Raw genomic sequence first — 23,745 nt, 5'->3', positions numbered from 1 at the left:
TGGCCCTGGTCACAACAAAGTGACATCCAGATGTGGCGGAGTTGAGCTATATTGTGCTGCTGTCATAATTTTTTATATCCTGATCAGAGGAAACAGACATGGCAGATCTTTGTCTGATTTTCTCCATCCACATTTCACACTTCCTGTCATAGGATGAAACTTGATCACTGTGCTGACATCACCACTACACACAATGTGTGTAGGACTCTATTGTCTATGTGTATGGCTCTATTGTCCATGATTAGGCTTGTATTGGATGGATGCAGCTTTATCCCAGACTAAAAGCTGAGCATGTTTAGAGGCAATTTGTGTTGTATAGAATGAACACAGTTGCCATAATTGCCATATGGTTATTATTGGCTCCAAGGTCATGTAGACTCATCATCATCATTCGGCTGCATAGCAATCAACCACAAGCTTCCCCCAGTTGCTACGGTGGTTGAAAGCCACTTGTCTTCATCCATCCCCCATCAGGCCTTGAATGTATGTGAGATATGTTCACTGGTGCCATGGTCTTATTTTGCCATGTGATGGATTGTAAAGGGTATATCACTTTGCAGGCTCTTTGCTCTTCATTTAGAAAAAACATAGGTGCCAAGCAGTAAATAACACACCTGATTCAACTGAAGTCTTGATTGAAGAATATGGTATGATATGTTGAAACAGGTGTGCTGCTGCTTGGGCTGGAGCAAAATCCTATAATATAGGACACCACTCCTTTATAAGGTCAGGGCCACGGCTTTAGATTCCAGACACATAAGTCTGTTTTGGTTGACTTTGTAGGTCAGCTCAACAGCACAGAACAGTCTTGGAACCACAGGGCTAAAACATTCAGCCATGCAGGAACCAAACTGGCAAATCACAAACATCCTGATGAAAGTTTTAGATGTTGTAGGGGATATTTGGGTTCCTCTTTCTGACATGTAGCAGACAGTAGTACAAGGTCATGGGTCATTTCCTGCTCATATACATAGTTGGGACTTGACAGCAGTGTTTGGTCTTCATGGTGGTTCAAGTTCTTAGATGGTTCATGAGATTGGTACAGAGATTGGTACATAATACAGCCACTGTGTGAGATGATGAAACACTGTCCACTGGTGAGAACTTTTTCACCTAGTGTAAAATGTTGTAGTACAGTATAAAATGGTATCTGTTTTATAGGTAAATTCATATGCCCAATATACAAGTCTATCGTAATGTATAACATCAGCTTAGCAACACACTGAAAATAAAGCAGTCTGAACTTCAAGCTCTGTCTCAGATGTGTACGCGCTTCCCGCGTCTCACTCATTATGAAAGGGCGGGGGTGGAGAGAGGAGGCGAGAAAAAGAATTGTTTCCAATCGTCGCATTCATCAACATTAGCAGGAATTGTAGCTGTAACGGTAATGATGTGTCCTTAGGATAATAACGACTGATGTAGAATCCACAAGCAAAATTGTCTACAGATGCAACCCGGCACAGATGCGGTAAGATACGATACACGATCACTCATTTTGCATCTGCCTGTCAACTTTTTTTCGTAGTCTTTTTTTCCTCACATATATATCTCATGGCAAGCCACTGGGCACAGACGTAAGTTCAACGTTTAGTTACTTGAGTTGTCAACTAACGTGAATTGAACGAGAAATCAACCAAAACAAATCTGTAAATGATTTAGGTCAAAGTTTGGGTGGAAAAAACACGAAATTCCCTTACATTGTTGCAAATCTTGAAATGACGTGGAAACAATGTTGATTCGTTCAGTTGTTGCCCAGTGGGAACATTTTTTATTGTTTATGTCTGTTTGGGGTTGGACATTGGAAAAGAAGGGCCAGAGAGAGAGAGAGAGAGAGAGAGAGACAAAGACAGAGAGAGAATAGTCCAGACGTGAGATGTGACGCGCTGCCGGAGCAGCCAGACACGACGATCCAGTGTTGTTGATGAAGAATAAAAATGTTCTACCATCGAGGGAAAGTCTGCGCTATTCATGCGCCTTATCCGTTATAACGGTAAGCATTTACGCATAAGGACACATTTGTATCTCTGAATGTTTCTTGTTTTCCAAAAGATTCACTTAATCGCTGCGTGATATTGCATTGTTTTGATGGTCATGCAAGAAGAAAATGTATGAGCTGACACCATTATTATACTTTTTTAAATGAGAAACTGGATGATAATGCGCAATTTGAGCGCATAACACAATGATTACTTGGATTCACTATATAGAATATTTTCTAATACATTGGAAAGTCGACGATACATATCCTCCGTTGATAAATACATTATAGGCTATGATCATCGTGATGGTATCATGTCATTGTCCCTTGGTGACTTGACGTCACTGTGAATGTGCAGTGTGCATAACTTCACTTTTGTGCGAAGACAGTTATTGATATCCAAGTGCGTTTATGGCAAGTTTTGCGACAAGAGTAAACTTTCTTCAGAATGATTCTCTCCTTTATATTACACACACCAATATATATATTCATTCAGATACTCTTAGGAAAGAAAGTGGATGAAGTGTTTCCAAATCACGGTCTCATATCTAGTTTCTCTACCAACAGTGACCCACACCAACATCTGCTCATCCGAGTGCGCAGACACACACAAACAGACACATACCACAAACCTGCAGTGTGTGTGTGTGTATGTGAGTATGTGTGTGTGCACACCCAAGTGGATTTTATACACTGCCTGAGAGGTAATGCATAACATTGACATTAATAGTGAACCACTTCCTTATTTGGGTAGGATGGCTGAGTGCCTCCCCTGTGATCTCTGTTCTCTCAGCCAATGAGCTGACCACGTGCCGCTTGACCAATAGAGCTTAGGCATATAAACAGTGTCTTTAGCCAAGGGCTTGCCTAGGGCAGTATGTATGTGTGTGTGTGTAGGTTGTTGTACTTGAACCAAGGCCTGACAATACCGCTAGAGGCATTCGTGCTGTCCAGTCTTACAGAGGACTAGCCCATAGATAGACAACAGTCAGAGATCTATGATCATCTTACCTCCCCCAATCCTTACTAACCTTCCATTAGATACTAACTGACCTTTCATCAGTGTCTATGGGCATCTTTATGCCTTCAGAGTCTACATTCTGCCAGCTGCACAGCAGCCAGACTGCATCACTTCCTGCTTTACCGGGGCTTGTTGCCTGACCCACCCACAGAGACGGCCTGGGTTACATACTGTTACTGTGTGTGTTATAGCTACTGTATGTGCTTTTCTTTTTTTGTGATGAACATAAAAATAATAATAATGTGTCTCCCTCCAGGGTGTACAGTCGTGGTCAAAAGTTTTGAGAATGACACAAGTATTGGTCTTCACAAAGTTTGCTGCTTCAGGGTTTTTAGATATTTTTGTCAGATGTTACTATGGTATACTGAAGTATAATTACAAGCATTCCATAAGTGTCAAAGGCTTTTATTGACAATTACATTAAGTTTATGCAGAGTCAATATTTGCAGTGTTGACCCTTCTTTTTCAAGACCTCTGCAATCCGCCCTGGCATGCTGACAATTAACTTCTGGGCCACATCCTGACTGATGGCAGCCGATTCTTGCATAATCAATGCTTGGAGATTGTCAGAATTTGTGGGTTTTTGTTTGTCCACCCGCCTCTTGAGGATCGACCACAAGTTCTCAATGGGATTATGGTCTGGGGAGTTTCCTGGCCATGGACCCAACATTTCGATGTTTTGTTCCCCGAGCCACTTAGTAATCACTTTTGCCTTATGGCAAGGTGCTCCATCATGCTGGAAAAGGCATTGTTCGTCACCAAACTTTTCTTGGATGGTTGGGAGAAGTTGCTCTCGGAGGATGTGTTGGTACCATTCTTTATTCATGGCTGTGTTCTTAGGCAAAATTGTGAGTGAGCCCACTCCCTTGGCTGAGAAGCAACCCCACACATGAATGGTCTCAGGATGCTTTACTGTTGGCATGACACAGGACTGATGGTAGCGCTCACCTTGTCTTCTCCGGACAAGCTTTTTTCCAGATGCCCCAAACAATCGGAAAGGGGATTCATCAGAGAAAATGACTTTACCCCAGTCCTCAGCAGTCCAATCCCTGTACGTTTTGCAGAATATCAGTCTGTCCCTGATGTCTGTCTCACTGCCCTTCTTGACACCAGGCCATCCTCCAAAAATAGTGATCTCCAGCCTTGTCCTCGTCAACACTCTCACCTGTGTTAACGAGAGAATCACTGACATGATGTCAGCTGGTCCTTTTGTGGCAGGGCTGAAATGCAGTGGAAATGTTTTTTGGGGATTAAGTTCATTTTCATGGCAAAGAGGGACTTTGCAATTAATTGCAATTAATCTGATCACTCTTCATAACATTCTGGAGAATATGCAAATTGCCATCATAAAAACTGAGGCAGCAGACTCTGTAACCTCCCGAGTGGTGCAGTGGTCTAAGGCACTGCATCGCAGTGCTAGCTGTGCCACTAGAGATCCTGGTTCGAATCCAGGCTCTGTCGTAGCCGGCCGCGACCGGGAGACCCATGGGGCGGCGCACAATTGGCCCAGGGTAGGGGAGGGAATGGCCGGCAGGGATGTAGAGCATGGCGTTTGCAATGCCAGGGTTGTGGGTTCGATTCCCACGGGGGGCCAGTATGAATTTTTTTTTTTTTTATAATAATGTATGCACTCACTAACTGTAAGTTGCTCTGGATAAGAGCGTCTGCTAAATGATGTGAAAATTAATATTTGTGTCATTCTCAAAACTTTTGACCACGACTGTATATGTGTGTCTGTTTAACTGTCAGAGGTGAAGGATCAGAGGTCACAGCAGGTCGGGGGCTAGATGTCAGAGGTCATGTCTACCGTGGCATTCCAGGACCTTCCTCTCAATATCTACATGGTCATCTTCGGGACCGGAGTCTTCGTCTTCGTCCTGAGCCTCATCTTCTGCTGCTACTTCATCAGGTAAACATATCTATCTATCTGTCAGTCTGTCAGTCTATCTATCTATCTATACTGAAAAAATATATAAACGCAACATGCAACAATTTCAAAGATTTTACTGAATTACAGTTCATATAAGGAAATCAGTCAATTGAAATAAATTCATTAGGCCCTAAGTTATGGATTTCACATGACTGGGAATACAGATATGCATCTGTTGGTCACAGATAACTTTAAAAAAGGTAGGGGCGTGGATCAGAAAACCAGTCAGTATCTGGTGTGACCACCATTTGCCTCATGCAGCGTGACACATCTCCTTCGCATAGAGTTGATCAAGCTGTTGATTGTGGCCTGTGGAATGTTGTCCCACTCCTCTTCAATGGCTGTGTTTGTTGTCCATAGCTTATGCCTGCCCATACCATAATCCCACCTCCACCATGGGGCACTCTGTTCACAACGTTGACATCAGCAAACCACTCGCCCACACAACGCCATACACACTGTCTGCCATCTGGCCGGTACAGTTGAAACCAGGATTCATCAGTGAAGAGCAAATTTGCATTCTCTTAACTGACGTTGGAGGCGGCTTATGATAGAGAAATTAACATTCAGTTCTCTGGCAGCAGCTCTGGTGGAGATTCCTGCAGTCAGCATGCCAATTGAACGCTTCCTCAAAACTTGAGACATCTGTGGCATTGTGTTGTGACAAAATTGACCATTTTAGAATGGCCTTTTTTTGTCGCCAGCACAAGGTGCAACTGTGTAATGATTATGCTGTTTAATCAGCTTCTTGATATGCCACACCTGGCAAAGGAGAAATGCTCACTAACAGGTATGTAAACAAATGTGTGCACAACATTTGAGAGAAAAAAGCTTTTGTGCATATGGAAAATGTCTGTGATCCTTTATTTCAGCTCATGAAACATGGGACCAACACTTTACATGTTGCATTTATATTTTTGTTCAGTCTCTCTATCTATTCATCATTCTATCATTCTGTCTTTTGGAACCCTTTTTTCTAAGAGTGTAGTGGTGGTTGCATCATGTTATGGGTATGCTTGTACTGGAGAGTTTTTCAGGATAGAAAATAAATGGAATGGAACTAAGCACAGGCAAAATCCTAGAGGAAAACCTGGTTCAGTTTGAATTCCACCAGAGACTGGGAGATTAGTTCACCTTTCAGCAGGACAGTAACCTAAAACACAAGGCCAGTGACCAGAAATCTCAATTTAAACTATTTAAAATTCAGGCTGTAACAAAATGTAGAAAAAGTCATGGGGTGTGAATACTTTCTGAAGGCACTGTAAGAGGTGGGTCCTGAGTTATGAGAATACATCTACGGACGTGTGTGTATTTGTGAGAGAGACTGTTATTACTGTTACTGTGACTAAGGCTTCTCTAAAAAGGTCCTCAGAATCGGGTCCAGGCTATTGTTGTTATGGGAGACACCATTCTCACCCCCTTCTGACCCCCTCCTCATGTTTCCTCTGTCCTTAAGTACTTCCTAACTCAAACAATCAGTTGCAGATGCTTATCAGCATGGTTTGTCCCTGAGTCTATTTAAGGCTTCAGACAGCAGCCCCAGGCTGGAACTAAAAGTGTGTTGTGTTGTGGTGTGTTGTGTTTCTGTTGTGTTGTGTTGTGGTGTGTTGTGACAAAGAGGATATATGACAGTGGTAGCTGGAAACTGCTCTGGTATCTGAAGAGCTCTTGAGCCTTAATGGAGTGGGATAGTGTTCTGTGTGAACAACACAGCACTGTGTCCAGGGTATGAGCCTCTCTGCTCCACAATGTGGTCCTTTCACAGTGGCAGAGCGGAGAGGAGAGGAAAGGGGGCCCATTGAAACTGACTGGGCACAGTGAGCGCGTGCCTCTTTACTAAGATGTATCTGTTGGATGAAAACGTGGTACCGTACATGGTCATTTGTAGACAGAATTAATTATCCCTGTTAAAGTAACATTTGAAAACTGAAATATCATCATGACTATCTCTGTGTATATTGCTCTGGTTGGAAGCTGCCAGTGTCAGCGGATGTCACTCAAACAGGTTGATTCAGACAGCTGATGTCTATGTCTGTGTGTGTGTCTGTCTGTCTGTACGTATTCTCACTCAGTTGGACTAAAAGTATCTCCTCTCTTTCTCTTCTCTCCCAGTAAACTCAGGCACCAGGCCCAACGAGAAAGGTTTGGATACAAAGCGGTAAGCCACATCACAACAACACCACACAGCTATAGGATGTCACATTACTGCACAGTGTCTTCTGTAAGTCAGTCATGTTCAGCACATTGCATGTATAACACAGTTACGTCATCACATCTTTGCGTACAAACTCCGGGTACATTCCATGTCACCTCTAGTGCAGTCGTGCTGTGTAGATTATCAGAAGCGCCTGGTGAAGTCCTTAACATCTCAGAAATACATTAGAGAAATCTATTGTAACTGCAATGAAGACAGCCTGGAACGCCATCTCAATCCTCACAGTGTCTTAGGCCCCCTAGTGATGAGTGCAGAAACATCCAAATGATATTTTAGTCATCAAACATCCCTTCATCTTTTGAATTGAAAATGTGTTTCATTCAATGTCTGTCTCGCAATTCTAGCTCTAATCAATTATGCTTTTTCACAGGTGGTGTTCAAAGGGGATACAAAGAAACTGAATCTACACGGGGTTAGTTCTGTCACATGATTAGTTCAGTTTTTTCATCTTTTCATTATGCCTCTTTAGTACTGACTCTTTTTACTATTTTACTCCCCATCGCTGTCTCCCTACCCTCCTCTCTCTCGCTCTCTCTTTTCTCTCTCTCTCCTTATCCCCTGGTTTATCTCTCTCTCTCCCCATTGTGCTCCCTCCCCTTCTCTCAATCGCAGCAGACATGTGCGGTGTGCTTGGAGGACTTCAGAGTAAAAGATGAGCTAGGAGTGTTGCCATGCCAACATGCCTTTCACCGGAGGCAAGTGTCACTTCACCTCACACCAAGCAGATGGAAATGATGTGCCAGTGTGTGCGTGTGTGTTACTGAGGTGTTGCTTGTCCTGCAGGTGCCTGGTGAAATTGCTAGAGGTGCTGTCTGTGAGTGTATGTGCGTGCGTGCATGTGTATCTGTACATGCGTGTGTGCTTGCATGTGTACATACAGTGCCTTCGGAAAGTATTCAGGCCCCTTGACTTACTTTTTCCACATTTTGTTACGTTACAGCCTTATTCTAAAATGGATTAAATAAAATAATGTTCCTCAGCAATCTACACACAATACCCCATAATGACAAAGCGAAAACAAGCTTTTAGATTTTTTAGCAAATTTATAAAAAATTAAAAACAGAAATACCATATTTATATAAGTATTCAGACCCTTTGCTATGAACTCTAAATTAAGCTCAGGTGCATCCTGTTTCCATTGATCATCCTTGAGATGTTTCTGCAACTTGATTGGAGTCCACCTGTGGTAAATTCAATTGATTTGGAAAGGCACACAACTGTCTATATAAGGTCCCACAGTTGACAGTGCATGTCAGAGCAAAAACCAAGCCATGAGGTCGAAGGAATTAGAGTAGAGCTCCGAGACAGGATTGTGTTGAGGCACCGATCTGGGGAAGGGTACCAAAAAATGTCTGCAGCATTGAAGGTCCCCAAGAACACAGTGGCCTCCATCATTCTTAAATGGAAGAAGTTTGGAACCACCAATACTCTTCCTAGAGCTTCCTGCCCGGCCAAACTGAGCAATCGGGGGAGAAGGGCCTTGCTCAGGGAGGTGACCAGGAACCCGATGGTCACTCTGACAGAGCTCTAGAGTTCCTCTGTGGAGATGGGAGAACCTTCCAGAAGGACAACTATCTCTGCAGTACTCCACCAATCAAGCCTTTATGGTAGAGTGGCCAGACGGAAGTAAAAGGCACATGAAAGCCCGCTTGGAGTTTGCCAAAAGGCACCTATAGACTCTCAGACCATGAGAAACAAGATTCTTTGGTCTGATGAAACCAAGATGTAACTCTTTGGCCTGAATGCCAAGCGTCACGTCTGTAGGAAACCTGGCACCATCCCTACGGTGAAGCATGGTGGTGGCAGCATCATGCTGTGGGGATGTTTTTCAGCGGCAGGGACTGGGAGACTAGTCAGGATCGAGGCAAAGATGAACGGAGCAAAGTACAGAGAGATCCTTGATGAAAACCTGCTCCAGAGTGCTCAGGACCTCAGACTGGGGTGAAGGTTCACCTTCCAACAGGACAACGACCCTAAGCACACAGCCAAGACATTGCAGGAGTGGCTTCAGGACAAGTCTCTGAATGTCCTTGAGTGGCCCAGCCAGAGTCCAGACTTGAACCCAATCTAACATCTCTGGGGAGACCTGAAAATAGCTGTGCAGCAACGCTCCCCATCCAACCTGACAGAGCTTGAGAGGATCTGCAGAGAAGAATGGGAGAAACTCCCCAAATACAGGTGTGCCAAGCTTGTAGCGTCATACCCAAGAAGACCCGAGGCTGTAATTGCTGCCAAAGGGTCTGAATACTTATGTAAATGTGATATTTCCGTTTTTTATTTTTAAAAATAAATAAATTAGCAAACATTTCTAAAAACCTGTTTTTGCTTTGTCATTATGGGGTATTGTGTGTAGACTGATGAGGGGAAAAAACTATTTAATCAATTTTAAAATAACGACGTAACGTAACAAAATGTGGTAGAAGTCAAGGGGTCTGAATACTTTCCGAAGGCACTGTATATGTCTGTGTTATACTGACTTGTTGCTTGGCCCTGCAGGTGCCTGGTGAAGTGGCTGGAGGTGCGCTGTGTGTGTCCCATGTGTAACAAGCACATCGCTGGGCCACCTGAACAACGCCACAGTCTGGGCACACTGCTGGACGAACTGGTGTAGCAGGTTGCTATAGCGATACAGCTGGAAAGGACTGGTATAGCGGGTTTGCTATGAATATACAGCTGGAACGGACTGGTGTAGCGGGTTGCAATGACGATACAGCTGGAACGGACTGGTGTAGGATGTTGATATGGTGGTACGACGGAACAGACTGGTTTAGGGGTCCCGGGACGGACTATACGTCGTTGAAGCAAAATGACGGGACAGTCTGTTCTTTGGGACCAGTGACGAAACCACATGACACCATAACTATTGGGAAAGCTTCAGACTTCACACCCTCATTTATTGATAAGGAGATGGGACACAGGGGCGGCAGGTAGCCTACCAGTTAGAGTGTTGGGACAGGTTGCTTGTTTGAATCCCCGTGCCGACAAGGTGTAAATCTGTCGACGTGCCATTGAGAAAGGCACTTTTTTAATGGCAGACCCTGGATGTGACCCCACTCTCTGAGGGTGTCTCAGGGAGAGTTGGGATATGCAAAAAACACATGAAATAGGACAAATATAAGCACCCACCAAACTATCATCATTATGGGTACTTTAGTATGTCATACTACACCGTATCAGGTAGAATCAGTCATATACTGACTGACTGCCCAAGCCTCTACAGTGCTCACTCCACCAGCGTGCCCACTTTTGAACAGACTTCTTCATGAAGAAAGGATTCACAAAGCCACAAACTCTGGGACTAAAACTCCAATCTCAACCCTTAGTCAGTCTGGAAGAGGGGCTACCTGTGAAGAGAGTACTTGAGATAACTCAAGGGCTGCATTGCTGAACGCCCCGATAGAAATATATGATGTAGAACACGTTTTCTTCCGACTATGCCATGTGTCTGTGCATCCTGCTTATATTAAGTGGGTGTGACACACACTCCTGTTATGAACTGTAGGAGGGACCAACAACTACAATGTATTTATCCTGACCAGTATTACCTTATAGATTTGCCAAACAAGCCTTTCCAGTTAATTATATTTAAAGTAAAGGGAGACTTGGAACCATTCCTTTCTGTGTGGTAACATGCACTGAAGCACAGGCACCGCCCAATAGCGAAGTAAACAGTCCCCATTTGTACAATATCTGCTTTTGTAAATATGAGAAGATACTATGTGTCTGTTTTGATCTATGTCCAACCGTGTTTGTGGTGTGTGAACGAAGAAGTCTCTTTTCTTGAATTGACAATCGCAAAGCGAACAAAAGCAACAATATCGTCAGAACTGACAAACAAATCTGTTAGGGGTTAAAATCATATTTGTGATTAGAAAGTGCTTTTCTTCCATCCTCTCTACCATGACCAGATAGTGAATCGTACTTTCCCACCAGAGGATAGGCCCATTGATGCACAGATGGTAGCCTAGCAATGTGTGTATGAGTCATCTGATTCATTCCTGGGTTTTTAGGTTAGAACACTACGCACCAGAAATCAATAAGTATGATGACTGTGTCCAAAACGGCACCCTATTTCTATAGTGCAGTAAAAATAGAATGTCATTTCAGACACAGCCCAAGTCTTGAGGAAGGCTACAGCAGGACAGCAGAGAGATGTGGGCCTGGGGCGGACATCACTTTCTGACCGTGCTGAAGAGGACAGAAGCACAGCACTTTTCAAACGCAACGATTTTAACTATTTGGCCTAACCTTTACTCTTAACCTCACTCCTAAGCCCAACCCTTGATTAAAAATAGATGTCTCAATATGGATGGCTCGGTCCTTTCTACCATGGTCATCAAGCGATTACCTAATTCCTGGGTGTTAAGCAACAAACAAAACTCAAGCTATAAGTCAATAGGCTCAGTAATATGATCCTCTGAAACTAAAACAAATTAAATAAAAGAGTATTGATGAAGTTGACTACAGGAGCTTCACTCCTCACATAACAATGATGGAATATACCGACTTAGGTAACACTTTACTTGACACCCAGGGTCATAACACGTTATGACACATATTTAGACCTGTTGTGATATATAGTGTTATTTTATGGCTGGTTATGACACCTACATGAGTGTCAAAACCCACAGACCCTACCACAGAAGACAAAACATTCCATTACACCATAGCCTATGTGTCAACGTTATATAAAATGTTTTGAAATTGACCATATTAAATTACCATTGCAATTGTGCACACATTGATGTCAGACACGCACCTACCCCAATGCTCTGTTGCTGATGACTGGGATGAATGCATGAGAAGATTTCAGGAGCAGGACAAGGCACTCTTTTTGACTGATATAAGGGCATGTATGTGATAGGCCTACCTGGCTTATGATTATGATGGTCACAATGCTTGCGTGTCAATTGTATTTTCTTAGTCCAAGTAAAGAGGCGTAGGACGGTCATACTGCTTCGACAGTGTCCCCTATAGCTCAGTTGGTAGAGCATGGCGCTTGCAACACCAGGGTTGTGGGTTCATTTCCCACGGGGGGCCAGTATGAAAATGTATGCACTCACTAACTGTAAGTCGCTCTGGATAAGAGCGTCTGCTAAATGACTAAAATGTCAAATGTGTTAAAGTGTATTAAACTATATAAAAAAACATGACTAAAGAATTCATTACAACAAAGGATTTAACAAACAAGCTTTCAAATGAAAGGAAACTGCTTGCCAGGTAAAATAACCAGCCATAAAATAACGGAATGGATCATGACAGTGTTATGACCATGCCATAACATGTTGTGTTAAAGTGTTACCCAGACTTGACAGACTGCCCTTCAGTATCTGTTGCAATGGACATGCTGCACAACTATGATCTCTACAGTGAGGGAAAAAAGTATTTGATCCCCTGCTGATTTTGTACGTTTGCCCACTGACAAAGAAATGATCAGTCTATAATTTTAATGGTAGGTTTATTTGAACAGTGAGAGACAGAATAACAAAAAAATCAATGTCAAAAATGTTATAAATTGATTTGCATTTTTAATGAGGGAAAGTCTTTGACCTCTTAATCAGAAAGATTTCTGGCTCCCAGTTGTCTTTTATACAGGTAACGAGCTGTGATTAGGAGCACACTTTTAAAGGGAGTGCTCCTAATCTCAGTTTGTTACCTGTATAAAAAAGACACCTGTCCACAGAAGCAATCAATCAGATTCCAAACGCTCCACCATGGCCAAGACCAAAGAGCTCTCCAAGGATGTCAGGTACAAGATTGTAGACCTACACAAGGCTGTAACGGGCTACAAGACCATCGCCAAGCAGCTTGGTGAGAAGGTGACAACAGTTGGTGCGATTATTCGCAAATGGAAGAAACACAAAAGAACTGTCAATCTCCCTCTGCCTGGGGCTCCATGCAAGATCTCACCTCATGGAGTTGCAATGATCATGAGAACGGTGAGGAATCAGCCCAGAACTACACGGGAGGATCTTGTCAATGATCTCAAGGTAGCTGGGACCATAGTCACCAAGAAAACAATTGGTAACACACTACGCCGTGAAGGACTGAAATCCTGCAGCGCCCGCAAGGTCCCCCTGCTCAAGAAAGCACATATACAGGCCCGTCTGAAGTTTGCCAATGAACATCTGAATGATTCAGAGGAGAACTGGTTGAATGTGTTATGGTCAGATGAGACCAAAATCGAGCTCTTAGGCATCAACTCAACTCACCGTGTTTGGAGGAGGAGGAATGCTGCCTATGACCCCAAGAACACCATCCCCACCGTCAAACATGGAGGTGGAAACATTCTGCTTTGAGGGTGTTTTTCTGCTAAGGGGACAAGACAACTTCACCACATCAAAGGGATGATGGACGGGCCATGTACCGTCAAATCTTGGGTGAGAACCTCCTTCCCTCAGCCAGGGCATTGAAAATGGGTCGTGGATGGGTATTCTAGCATGACAATGACCCAAAACACATGGCCAAGGCAACAAAGGAGTGGCTCAAGAAGAAGCACATTAAGGTCCTGGAGTGGCCTAGCCAGTCTCCAGACCTTAATCCCATAGAAAATTTGTGGAGGGAGCTGAAGGTTCGAGATGCCAAACGTCAGGCTCGAAACCTTAATGACTTGAAGATCTGCAAAGAGTGGGACAAAATCCCTCCTGAGATGTGTGCAAACCTGGTGGCCAACTACAAGAAACATCTGGCCTCTGTGATTGCCAACAAGTACTAAGTCATGTTTTGCAGAGGGGTCAAATACTTAATTCCCTCAATAATAATAAGACATTTAGCAGACGCTTTTATCCAAAGCGACTTAGTCATGCATGCATACATTTTTACGTATGGATGGTCCCAGGGATCGAACCCACTACCCTGGCGTTACAAGCGCCATGCTCTACCAATTGAGCTACAGAAAATGCAAATCAATGTATAACATTTTTGAAATGTGTTTTTCTGGATTTGTTATTCTGTCTCTCACTGTTCAAATAAACCTTCCATTAAAATTATAGACCGATCATGTCTGTGTCAGTGGGCAAACGTACAATGCCTGCGATTTACCAACTCACCAGAGTATTAAACGGAAAACTAGTTCCTGTTGCCTTGTAAACAAGAAAGATCCACATTTTCCTATACTGTCTTTTCTCAGTAGAGTGGAAAAGCTGTAGGGGTGTCCATCATGAGGGTAATCACGTGCTTACTGTTCTAGATACCAAATATGCACTCACATTTCAAGCCCAGTGCAGTCAAAAGCATGATCTGTGTTATATAAATAATATGCCATTTAGCAGACGCTTTTATCCAAAGCGACTTAGTCATGCGTGCATACATTTTTGTGTATGGGTGGTCCCGGGGATCGAACCCACTACCTTGGCGTTACAAGCGCCGTGCTCTACCAGCTGAGCTACAGAGGACCACATACCATATACATTTCCACACTGTAGGAGTAGTGAAATTGGCAATAATGCCTGTTTAGTGAGAGCAGTTTGAAAAGACTGCTTGAAATTTCAGCCCATTTTGAAGTCACCAGGCAACAACTGAGATAGACCAATGAGAAAGAGTTCCAAAACTACCAATAACAGCTAGTTCTGGTTCCCCTCACCACTGCGACAGTCCTAGCAAAACCCTTACTTGATAAATTGCCTTTTGCTAAGCTGTGTTTTTGACCATTTTGATTGAAAATAAATCACAGTAAAGCACTTAATTGTGAAATGATTTGGTCGCAAAGAGCTGCATTGAACCTTTAAAAAGTAAGACTAGGCTCACCTCTGGTGGTGAAAGGTATGAAGTGTTTCACACAAAAAGCAACAAATGCTCCTCAATTTTAGCCTACAGGTTTGTGTAAATGTCCTCATCTAGACAATAGTAAAATGTCCAACTAATACTCGGCGGGTTGGAGTTGAGTAAAGCCGCCAGTGAACTGAACACAAAACATGTCCCACCTTCTGCTGTATTGATAGCGGCGCATGACATTGGCTCAATCAGTATATGCAGGTCACCTAATCATGTAGACCAGGGATGGGAAACTGATGGTGTGGAGGTAAAAATAAAACTAATGAGGGGCCAGTGGCTCTGCGTACCCACATCCATAAACCTCTATTCCATTAGTATGAATTATATTGTTTGAAAGAACCATTTAAGAATATGTAGGTAAAGTTAACTGGGTATTATTCTCCTAGCCAGGGATGCATGCAAGAGTATAACATGCTTTGTTAAGAGCTCATTTGGGCTGGTTGTTGAATAACTTGGTTCACATTACCAGAGATTCCAACTACCCCAGCAAATACTTACCATTTGTATGTAGTGCCATATACAGAACACTAATTGAACCAAAATAACACCTCAAACTCACATTACATCCACTCTTATTCAGTGACACCAACACAGTTAAGGAGTCTTTTGCCACTTTATTCTGATTTTGTTAAACAAAAGTGGTCCTCATGGGACAATTCAAAATGCAAAATAAAGGCAAGCCACAAATGAAACAATTTCAGACATAGGACAAACCGTTCCCTAAGGGAGAGGAATGGTAAAAAAACTAATCTCAATGAAGGGGAATATTTCTGATTCTGGGGGAGGGGAGCGATGAGGGAAGTAAGGAGAGGTCGATACTTAGAGCTGCGTGGAGGGAACAAGGGGTGAAGAGAGGGCGGGAAGGAGGGGGTGAAAGGGCAAGAGTGAGGGACGGGTGCTCAGAGTGCTCCGCAGTCAGCGATGACGACCTTAGCGGAACACTTGCCGCTGCTGGAACCCTTCTTCTCCATGCTAGCGATGATGTTGAGCCCCTCGACCACCTTACCGAACACAACGTGCTTGCCGTTCAGCCTAGAGAGAGAGTTCAGAGTGTGGGTACCAACGCTAGAGAGGTTACAGCAGTGTTCTTCCTTGACCAACAACCAGTGCTCAGTATTCCTGAGGTTTAGGGCAAACAGGATAGACAATGTTTGTAGTAACATTTGTCTGGCAAATGTCATTGTTATAACCATTCAAAGTGCAAAATAGACATTCTCCTCCCTGGCATGTTAGCCTAGCAGTAGGCACTACAGCAGGGCTAGTGGGTGAACAATGTCTACTTGAAAATAACGTTAATCAAAACATTCCAATAACCATATTAAAACTGCTATTTCTCTTCATCCATAATCGCCGGTTACACAATTACCATAGCAGCCCAGTGGTGTGCTGCCCTGAAGGACACTACTTTACAGTGTGCTACAAGTTGCCTTTCAGCCAGTGTTGCAGCATCTCAGTCGTGTCAGAGCATTAGGGTGTTTTACACAAGCAGCCAAATTCCAAAATGTCTTCAACCAATTGGTCTTTTGACCAATCACATCTTTTTCAAAACTGATCTGATTTTTTTAAAGTTACTGAGAGAGGGGATAAAAAAATTAGAATCGGGCTGCCTGTTTTGACAGCGCGAGTGGTGTGCACGCATGTATCAGAGAGGCACCAATGACGGGTCTGAGTGGTGACGGGGCTGAGGAGTGGTGACGGCATCAGCTCTGTTGCCATTTGACAGTCTCGTCACAACCACAAGGCTTGGAAGACCATCGTGAGATAATCACTTGCAGAGAATGTATCAATTTTACATGAAATTTCAATTAAATCAGTCTCAACTGTGTGTGCGTTCCTCACCAGTCGGTGTTAGCAGTGCAGATAAAGAACTGGGACCCGTTGGTGTTGGGGCCGGCGTTGGCCATGGACAGACAGCCCATGCCTGTGTGCTTCAGGGTGAAGTTCTCATCAGCAAACTTGTTGCCGTAGATGGACTTGCCCCCGGTTCCATTGTGGTTGGTGAAGTCACCACCCTGAAGGTAGGCAAAGAAATCAAATACAATTTTGTCACATGCGCTGAACACGCTTACTTACAAGCCCGATTATTTGTGCATAAAAATAAGGAAATCGTAACAAAATAATGAGATTATGTACAAGGCGTACCGGTACAGAGTCAATGTGCAGGGGTATGAGTTAACTGAGTTAATATCTACATGTAAGCAGGGGTAAGTGACTAGGCAATCAGGATAGATAAAGTGAGTTAGGGACATCATGACCATTTATTTTGTATAACTAGCCCTTCTCTAAAATCATGCCACTGGAAAGGGTCCTATTTTCTAGAAGAATCCCAACTGCATCAGTTCTGCCATTTGGCAGTGTCGTCATAACCACAAGGTTTGGAAGACCATCGTGAGAAAAACATCACTTGCAGAGAACACGTAAATTATTCACTACATTTCTGTCAATTAACCATATGGTGGGTGGGGGTCTAGCATTGAGTCTGGTTGAAGCAGTCAGCTATAGTCAGATCAGTGCCTGTATTCAGAAATCGTCTCAGAATACACACGCTGACCTATGTTCAGGTCCCGACCCCCCCACTCACCTGGCACATGAAACCGGGGATGATGCGATGGAAGCTGGAGCCCTTGTAGCCAAACCCCTTGTCCCCAGTGCACAGGACACGGAAGTTCTCTGGGGGGGGGAAAAACAGGCAATGTTACTATCAGTGACTGGGCATAGCTGCTTAAAGGCATAAAGGTTGCTTAAAGAGAGAAAATGCTACTGATCATTGAAATATCAAGACTGACAAGGTTGGTTATTCCAAATACACTTGCATTACATCTTTGAAACAGAGCAGTGACGTACAAGCCAAGGCTTTTTGGGTGATAAAGCATTGCAATTACTGAATAAATAGAATCACTCAGATTGAAACAAAACGCCCCAATGTATGACATCACTAAAACAAGTTTGCTACCTAACCACATGTTGTGCATCGTAACCCCAGTCCGTTGCAGAGGCAGCAAATAGGCCATGTCTGCAGGGCTTAGTTCACAGGCTGTCAACCAGGCCATGAGGACTAACAATAGGCTGGGGCCCCACTCTGCCTAGTAAACCCATTCACAGCGGGCCACACTCTGCTACTGCTTACTTTGCGGAAGCAGCCTTGCCCTTTTGCATTTACACGCATCAGCGGTTCATTGTATATATGGTGGGACATGACAGAGGCACCATTGGAAGGGGCTGAGTGGAGTGTTGGTATGATTAGACTGCATCAGTTGTTGCCATTAGGCAGTGTCGTCACAACCACAAGGTTTGGAAGACCATCGTGAGATAAACATCATTTGCAGAGAATGTGAATTATTCAGGAAGTTTCAATTATTGAAGCAGTCTTACCTGCTGTCTTGGGGACAACATCAGCAAAAAGCTGCAAGAAAAGAGGGCTTTTCATTAGCATACACAATCAATGAAGAGGAAACAGCATGCAGAAAGAGCACCAGTTGTCACTAATGAGCAAGGTGAGGGTAAGGCAGGGTTGGAAGTGAAAGACCGTTAAAGCATTGACTACAGGAACCAAGGCAGACTGGGGCTAGACAACGTCTGTTCAAGGTGTTGTGTTCTCATTCCGTTCCATCCGTTCTGATCCACCAGAACTCCCATGTGAGAATGATAACACACTGGTTGTGCGAGATAGGTGCAGCTCTACAGAAGCTGTTCATTTCCAACCTACCTTGTGACAGTCCCGGCAACAGACTAGCAACAACTGGCAACCACAGCTACAGGCAAGGATGTCAGAATTCCACCACATGAGCAGTGTGCACCATCTCATATTGCCTTATACAATCTACCTGCTCACATTACACTATCAGCTAAACACTCATGGTATAAGTTTAAATTCTACTTTCCCGTAAGGCACTGATCATGGATCAGTTTACACAAAACATTTTGAATACATTAGGAGGGATGGGAAGACATTAGATCCGTGTCTAGGGGCCAGTTACAGTCAATTATATTCCTGACAAGTGTCAGCCATCTGTGGAAAGTGATAACAGCAACATATAGGCCCCTTCACAACTTGCCTTACCCACCACTGGGCAGCTACAGTGATGGGAGGGCCTCTGCATTGAACACCAGGCGCAGGCTACACAGCAGATCTCCTCCCTTCTAGCCCCAGACACACCCACATCTGGAGCTAGTACTTTTCCACTCAGAGGAACAAGTTTACGCAGAAAAGCGAAGTCACCAGTTACCACAGCCACAAAGTCAATGGCTAAGCACACATTACTAACATATATATTTTTAAACGCTTGATTTTAAAACCCATCCCCACTGTTAACCTTAGATTAAGACCAAAGAGCAAATGTTTGTCATGAATGTATCACAAAGACCATTGACTTTGTGGCTGTGGTAACTAAGGACAACCCACTCCACCGCTGGAGTTCGCCAATGCCATAGGATCAAGTTGCCCAAGCCCCATAGAGGCTAATCTAAGGTCAGTTGTGTCCCATGCCCTATTGATCCCGAATCTGATTTGGACAAACATCTAACAGGCTTGCTCGCTGGCCTGGCTACCTTTAGTTTGGCAAGCACCACCAAACCAAGGCCTCCTACTGGCGCCAGCATGGCCTCTGCGTCAAACAATGGCGTCAGCTACATGGACACATGTGCTCCCTCCCACCAGATGACAAAGGGTTTGGAGACCAAGTTGTAAAATCGCATCAAAAGTCACCGCTAGAAGAGTAAACCACTACAGTCCCTTTTGCCATTTGAAAGATACTGTGAAATGTTTAATCTGAAAAAGGATTAGCATTTGATACTCCTGGATTTCGCGGAGGCCTTGCGGGTGGACAAGCGTGCCTTCATGTCCACGTGCTACTGGAAGATTAAACAAAATGTGCAAGCATGGGACGTGCGTTCTGGTGCCAACACTCCACCTACAACTTCAATTCAAAATCTTGAGATTTGATGTCACTAAATTGTAATAACGTAAAATTGAGATCTTATTGTGAAGTTAATGGACACTGGGGATATGCAGGGGTTTATTGGGCACCCGGGCTATCTTGGGCCTTGTGTTTGAATGGAAAACGATTATTGAACAGTCACAATGACAACAGCGAGATTTTACCACATGGTGAGACGACTGAAGAGGTCTGGCCTTATGCAAAATATAGTCTACGTTATAACGATAAATACAGATCGCATAACCGCAGCACATCGGATAGCAGATGGCCCATGGGCCACATGCTCCTTGGTGCATTAACTTGAATTTAAAATGCAAATATGGCTGGTATATGGCAGCATTAATATATTTCAGATTTATCAAACTAAATTAATTCCAGCGATTGTACGTAATCAAAACAGCCTGCGGTTAGTACTTTTTGGTACGTTTTGTTCCCTTCCAAACCTGCATCCTCCTTTTTCAAAATGGCATCTGGAGAGACGAAAAAATGATGCTGAAAATGGCGACCGGCTAAAATGGCATGTGCGGTGACTAGTTAGCTACAGTACATAGCCTGGCTAGTTATGTTAATCGAATCAATGCAAATAAACATTTTACGTTCACATGTCTTCCAAGATTGCAGTAACATTTGAGTAAGTCATAGCGAAAGCGAAATACATTTTATACCAAGTGTTTCAACCTCTGCTTCAGAAAGAACTTCGATTTATTTACCGGTATGAAAACATTGCAACACAAATATCGTGTTAAAGCCCAAAGTAAACACTAACAGCAAATATAACCCACAATTTCAATTATTGACAGACATCGTTTAAAATGTACGCAAATCAAGCGAGGTACTGTTAACTACGAGCAAAGTTGAGGAGCTTTCAATGAAACTAACGTTTGCTTGTTAGCCAGCCAAGTAATTAGTTAGTCAACACGTTAAAGAGGAGCACGTGGAACCGAGTCTGACAGCATCCCGGGTACATTCAACTACCTAGCAGCGAGTTAGAGTAGACCGAACGAGAAATTAACAATTATTTTAAAAGGTACCTAAAAAGTTCAGTAGAGCAGAAAGTTAATTTAGTCGCAAAAAGCCGATTTGCTCTACTCCTTACCTCCATCTCAATCCTTCCGGCGGGAGTATCGCCGATAGTGATGTCGAAGTAAACTCTGGGGTTAGGCATTATTGGGATTTAACGGTTTTTTAAATTCGTGAAACTACACGTGTGCAGACAGTAGTTACTGGACGGTGCCGCAGCTGAATCGGAACGGAAATGCTGCTGTGTACACGACATATATATGCGCACCACGGTAAGCCCCCTGAGCCAATGCGAACCAATAAGAAGACTGGGGCCACTGAGTGGCATCAGCTTTAACCGATTAAAGGTCTCGCGGGTGAATAAATTAGAACAATTGTCCCTTCCCCTGCACGCCCGTTTGATCAGCGAGGTTTAGGGGACGGACTAGTGATTGACATCGGGATTGGCCCATTATGGTTCATACATATAACGAAATCGCATTCTGCCCAATGCGCTGCCAGGGAAAGTGTGGGTGTGTTCTGGTGGTGGCGCGTTCGTGAATTTCAGGGCGTCTCCTGCCGAATAAAATCGCCATTATGGGTCAAATATAAAAGTGAGTTATCAATGGATCTGTATGGTGCAACGGATCCGGAATGGCCTGTTTCTCTCGATCACCACTGGACAAAGCGCTCGCGGAATATATGCGGCATCATCACGAATGATTGTAATAAAATACAGAGCTTTTGTGTTGCATCGTGAATAATCTTCTATGATTGCCAGATTAGCAAAAGTGCTGTGTGTGTGTGTGCCTGCGTGATGGCTACCGCATGCGTGGGGGGCCACGCCTGAAATGTTGCGGGTGAATCGATTGTATCGGGTTGCTGACTCGAGCCTGAGTTCTGCTGAACATGGGATGACGTCAGGGTGTTCTTTCCTGTAGCCTACCCTGCTAGGGGGACCGAATACAGTAAAGAGAAAACTAGGGAAGCATGATCATTCAGAAGTGACATTTTTTACTTATAAAACGGATGGAAAATATGGAAATCATCTTTAGAAAAACTGGTGTGCAGTTAAATAGGACAATTCAACATTTCATTAATTGTATTAACTGACATAGGCCTCTAAGCATCATCATCTAGACAATAATAAACCATTAAAAATTCTTACATAGCATGTGCTGTTCATGTCTCATATAGTAACCATGGCCCATATTCACAAAGCATCTCAGAGTAGGAATGTTGATCTAGGATCTGGTCCCCCCTGTACATATAATCTTATTCATTATGATCTGAAAGATGTGTGAATACAGGCCCCGTATGTCTTCTGACATTATGAATTTGACATGTTTCCTAACTCATAGCCTCTGCTAGTTTAAACACATATAGGACAGATGTGCACAGCTTCACCAACACTTTAATTACTCTAATAACAACAATATTATCATGATAATAAAAAAATGAATAGGATACAGATGTTCTTAAACTAAACATTGCACATCCAACATCTGGTGCTCTAAACAGTTAGGTAGGCCTATCATACAAAAACTTTACAAACCAATGACAACCTCAGATGGGTGGGAACAAGACAGATAGTCCCCTCAGGCTAAAGACCCAGGGAGAGGAAGCAGAATGGCTGTTTAAACCTTGGCAATAGGCTTTTGTTTTAAATGTGTGTTACTGGGCTGGAGAGGAAGAGAGAGGGAGGAAGGAAGGAAGGGAGGGAGAATACACATTCACTCCCTGACATTTGGGAAACACATGGTCAGCATAATTTGTCCACCTCTCCTTTCTCCATCAATTCACAGTTCACTGGGGATGCTTTGATCCATTCCGATTGTCTTGAAAGTGTGTGTGTACATTTGTGCATGTTTAAATGTCTCTGCAGTATAGTTGTTATGAAAGAGAGACAGAGAGAGTGAGAAGGGAGGAGTACCAGAGACAGACAGGGTGTGAGTGGAGGTGAGCTCCCCATGTCTGGCTTCTGACTCACCCTCTCCTCCTTCCCCTCTCTATGTGCCCTACCCAGGGCAAAACAAACAGTTCAAACATCCAGTAGTTTCCTTATTTACCAACTGGCCTGATATGAGACACCTCTCTCTGTATCTCTCTCCTCTTCTCTCTCGCTTTCTCCCTCTACAAAATCCCTCCCATCTCCTTTTGTGTGCTAGCTTTGTATGACCTCATCTGTGTAGATACAGTACACAGCTTGCTGTAGGTATTGCCCAGGGCCCAGTTTCCTGATGGAACATGGCTTATGTGTTTACGCCTGGAGCAGACCAACTGCTTCATTGCGTTTTGGTACACCAGAAATACATTCATTTCCAATGGAATGCTGCAGTTGCAGTGCGTTTGTTCTGTGTTCTGTGTGGTGCATACATTGGATTTATCCAACATGTGCATCAAACTGTATGCGTAGACTTGACATACAGTGCCTTGCAAAAGTATTCATCCCCCTTGGCGTTTTTCCTATTTTGTTGCATTACAACCTGTAATTTAAATTGATTTTTATTTGGATTTTATGTAATGGACATACACAAAATAGTCCAAATTGGTGAAGTGAAATGAAAAATATAACTTGTTTCAAAAAATTCAACAACAAAAAATAACGGTAAAGTGGTGCGTGCATATGTATTCACCACCTTGGCTATGAAGCCCCTAAATAAGATCTGGTGCAACCAATTACCTTCAGAAGTCACATAATTAGTTAAATAAAGTCCACCTGTGTGCAATCTAAGTGTCACATGATCTCAGTATATATACACCTGTTCTGAAAGGCCCCAGAGTCTGCAACACCACTAAGCAAGCGGCACCATGAAGACCAAGGAGCTCTCAAAACAGGTCAGGGACAAAGTTGTGGAGAAGTACAGATCAGGGTTGGGTTATAAAAAATAT

At 43.5% G+C, this 23,745-nt stretch overlaps 2 protein-coding genes across 2 annotated transcripts; one reads left to right on the top strand and one right to left on the bottom strand.

Annotated features, from left to right (window-relative positions):
- The first annotated feature begins 1,666 nt into the window (after window positions 1-1,666).
- On the top strand, window positions 1,667-12,257 carry LOC311128257 (RING finger protein 122-like). The gene is made up of 6 exons (XM_084160308.1): window positions 1,667-1,990; window positions 4,749-4,908; window positions 7,042-7,087; window positions 7,515-7,556; window positions 7,757-7,839; window positions 9,641-12,257. Exons 2-6 carry the CDS (start codon window positions 4,787-4,789, stop codon window positions 9,753-9,755), a joined length of 408 nt encoding a protein of 135 aa, XP_084016434.1. The 5' UTR covers window positions 1,667-1,990; window positions 4,749-4,786; the 3' UTR covers window positions 9,756-12,257.
- Window positions 12,258-15,516: 3,259 nt separating this feature from the next.
- Window positions 15,517-21,181, bottom strand: ppiab (peptidylprolyl isomerase Ab (cyclophilin A)). Its single transcript, XM_084160304.1, has 5 exons — window positions 20,951-21,181; window positions 18,290-18,320; window positions 17,499-17,587; window positions 16,757-16,929; window positions 15,517-15,949 (listed from the first exon to the last, which is right to left on the bottom strand). Exons 1-5 carry the CDS (start codon window positions 21,017-21,019, stop codon window positions 15,817-15,819), a joined length of 495 nt encoding a protein of 164 aa, XP_084016430.1. The 5' UTR covers window positions 21,020-21,181; the 3' UTR covers window positions 15,517-15,816.
- Between the last annotated feature and the right edge of the window lie 2,564 nt (window positions 21,182-23,745).

This window comes from Coregonus lavaretus, assembly GCF_964263955.1.
Source record: "Coregonus lavaretus genome assembly, chromosome: 4".
NCBI classification, from domain to species: Eukaryota; Metazoa; Chordata; class Actinopteri; order Salmoniformes; family Salmonidae; genus Coregonus; species Coregonus lavaretus.
The sequence above is the reverse complement of the archived record's forward strand: the minus strand, read 5'-3'. Positions and strand labels throughout refer to the sequence as shown.